Source organism: Beta vulgaris, chromosome 6 (assembly GCF_026745355.1).
Source record: "Beta vulgaris subsp. vulgaris cultivar EL10 chromosome 6, EL10.2, whole genome shotgun sequence".
Taxonomy (NCBI): domain Eukaryota; kingdom Viridiplantae; phylum Streptophyta; class Magnoliopsida; order Caryophyllales; family Amaranthaceae; genus Beta; species Beta vulgaris.
The window spans coordinates 53,836,727-53,838,754 of NC_079207.1; the positions used below are offsets into that span (position 1 = coordinate 53,836,727).

At 41.4% G+C, this 2,028-nt stretch overlaps 1 protein-coding gene across 1 annotated transcript; it reads left to right on the forward strand.

Annotated features, from left to right (window-relative positions):
* Nucleotides 1-908: 908 nt before the first annotated feature.
* Nucleotides 909-1,766, forward strand: LOC125498554 (uncharacterized). The gene has a single exon (XM_048646784.1). The coding sequence runs from the start codon at nucleotides 909-911 to the stop codon at nucleotides 1,764-1,766; it is 858 nt and encodes a 285-aa protein (XP_048502741.1).
* The last annotated feature ends 262 nt before the right edge of the window (nucleotides 1,767-2,028 follow it).

The following is a 2,028-nucleotide window of genomic DNA, read 5'->3' on the forward strand; positions in this document are numbered from 1 at the left end:
AATTTAAAAAAAAAAACGAATTTTAAAAAGTTTGAAGAAAACCAATTTAAAAAACCAAATTTGAAAGGAAATCAACCATCAAAACGGAAAACTACCCAAAAAAACAGAAATTATGAAAAAAAAAATACTAGATCTAACCTTGAAATATGGCGAAGGCGTTATTTCAACTGTTTTCGTGGAGCCTGTGATGTTGGGGATGGATGGCGACGACAACAAACGATGAGAGAGAGTGAGAGAAACATAAGGAGAGAGAGTGAGAGAATTGGGAGATTATGAGTGAGCGAGACTGAGAGAGAGTGAGAGAATTGGGAGATTATGAGTGAGAGATAGAACGCTTTAAAAGAAAACTGTTTTGTGTGGATGAAAGAAAAGTAGGGTCGTCGCGTCTTATTAATCACCCGCAAGATTAGCGTCCGTCTTATGGACGTAAATGGTCCTAGGCGGACGGTAAATTGTTTTATTTTATTTTTTTATATTTGAGCGGACGTAAAAACGGACGGTAAATAGTGTCAGGCAGAAAAACGGACGGTAAATTTTGGAAATCGGACGGTATTTAGCGTCTGGTTTAATTCGGACAGTAATTTAACTTTACTGTCTGCTAATTTAGACGGACGGTAAATGCGGACGGTAAAATGGCGGATTCTTGTTGTGAAACTTATTAAAATTGAAAAGCCGTTGTGAGGAAGTGATATGGGAAGACAAGGAATTATACTATTATGAGCTTATGTTATATACTTTTCTTTTCATGTTCTTGCTTGATTTATTTAATTTATTTTATTTTCCTTCCCCTCTTTTGTTAAGAATTATTTGGTAAGGGTGAATCATTCTTGGTTTATCTTTGTTTCGATTGTGTTTTTAAGATGATGCGTAGACACGCGCGTGCCAGAAACTCAAGCTCGAATCGTATGATGCGTGGGATAGATCAATCCACTCGAGCCTTAACTGATGCTATGGAGAAACTTGCCGAGGCTCAAGCTGCTGCCCTTAATACTCCTGTTACACCTGTTGCTGGCAATGTTAGTTCAAAAACCGCTGTGATTTCTAAAGCAATTGACCAGAAGAAACCTTCTTCTTTTGATGGTAAGGGTGACCCTACCAAGATGGAGAACTGGATTAGAGAATTTGACAAAATTTTTACCACTCTCCAAGTCCCTAATGAGATGAGGGTTGATGCTGCTGCCTATTATCTGGTTGAGGATGCTGATATTTGGTGGACTCACAACAAGTTTGATTTGACTACTAAGGTGACTGTGGATGAGGAAGGAGAAGAGCTCATGGAAGAGAGAGAGTTTGGTTGGACTGAGTTCAAGAAGGCGATTCGTGATGAGTTATTTCCAGCCCATATGAGGAAGAGGAAGAGGACGGAGTTTAATGATCTCGTGCAGAGAGATATGACCGTTCATGAGCTCTATGTGAAATTCCAGGAGTTGGCTCGTTTCGCTAAGGGGTTAGTTCCTGATGAGCAGGAGAGGGCTGTGAAATTCGAGGAGAAGTTAGACCCTGAACTTCATTCGAGGATGGGAGCTGGTGAGTATGCCATAGTGAAGGAGGTGTACACTCGTGCTTGTAATGCTAAGAGGATTGAGGAAAAGAGACTAGCTGCAAAGAAGTTGAAAGCCACTCCAGTAGGGTCTACTCAGGCGACCGAAAAGGGTGATACATCTGGTTCCACTGGTTACAACAAAGGTAGAGGGGGTTTCAATCAAAATCGAAACTTTGGGAATCGTGATTCTGGTGGTAACTATAACAAGGGAGGTTCCAGTTAGCAGTATTCAAAGGACAACCAGAACTCCACTCCTTCCCGTAGCCAGCCCCAAGGTCAAATTCAGAGGACTGATCGAATTTTCTATTGCAAGCGTTGTAGTGAGAACCACCCTGGCAAGGATTGTGATGGTAATTTGGTGGAGTGTAATCACTGTGGGAGGAAAGGGGATCGTGCTAATGAATGCTTTAGTAACCCTAGATCGAGGAACTTCAAGCCTGAGATGAGTTCGAGGAATGGGGCAAAAACAGATAAGAGACCCCAGA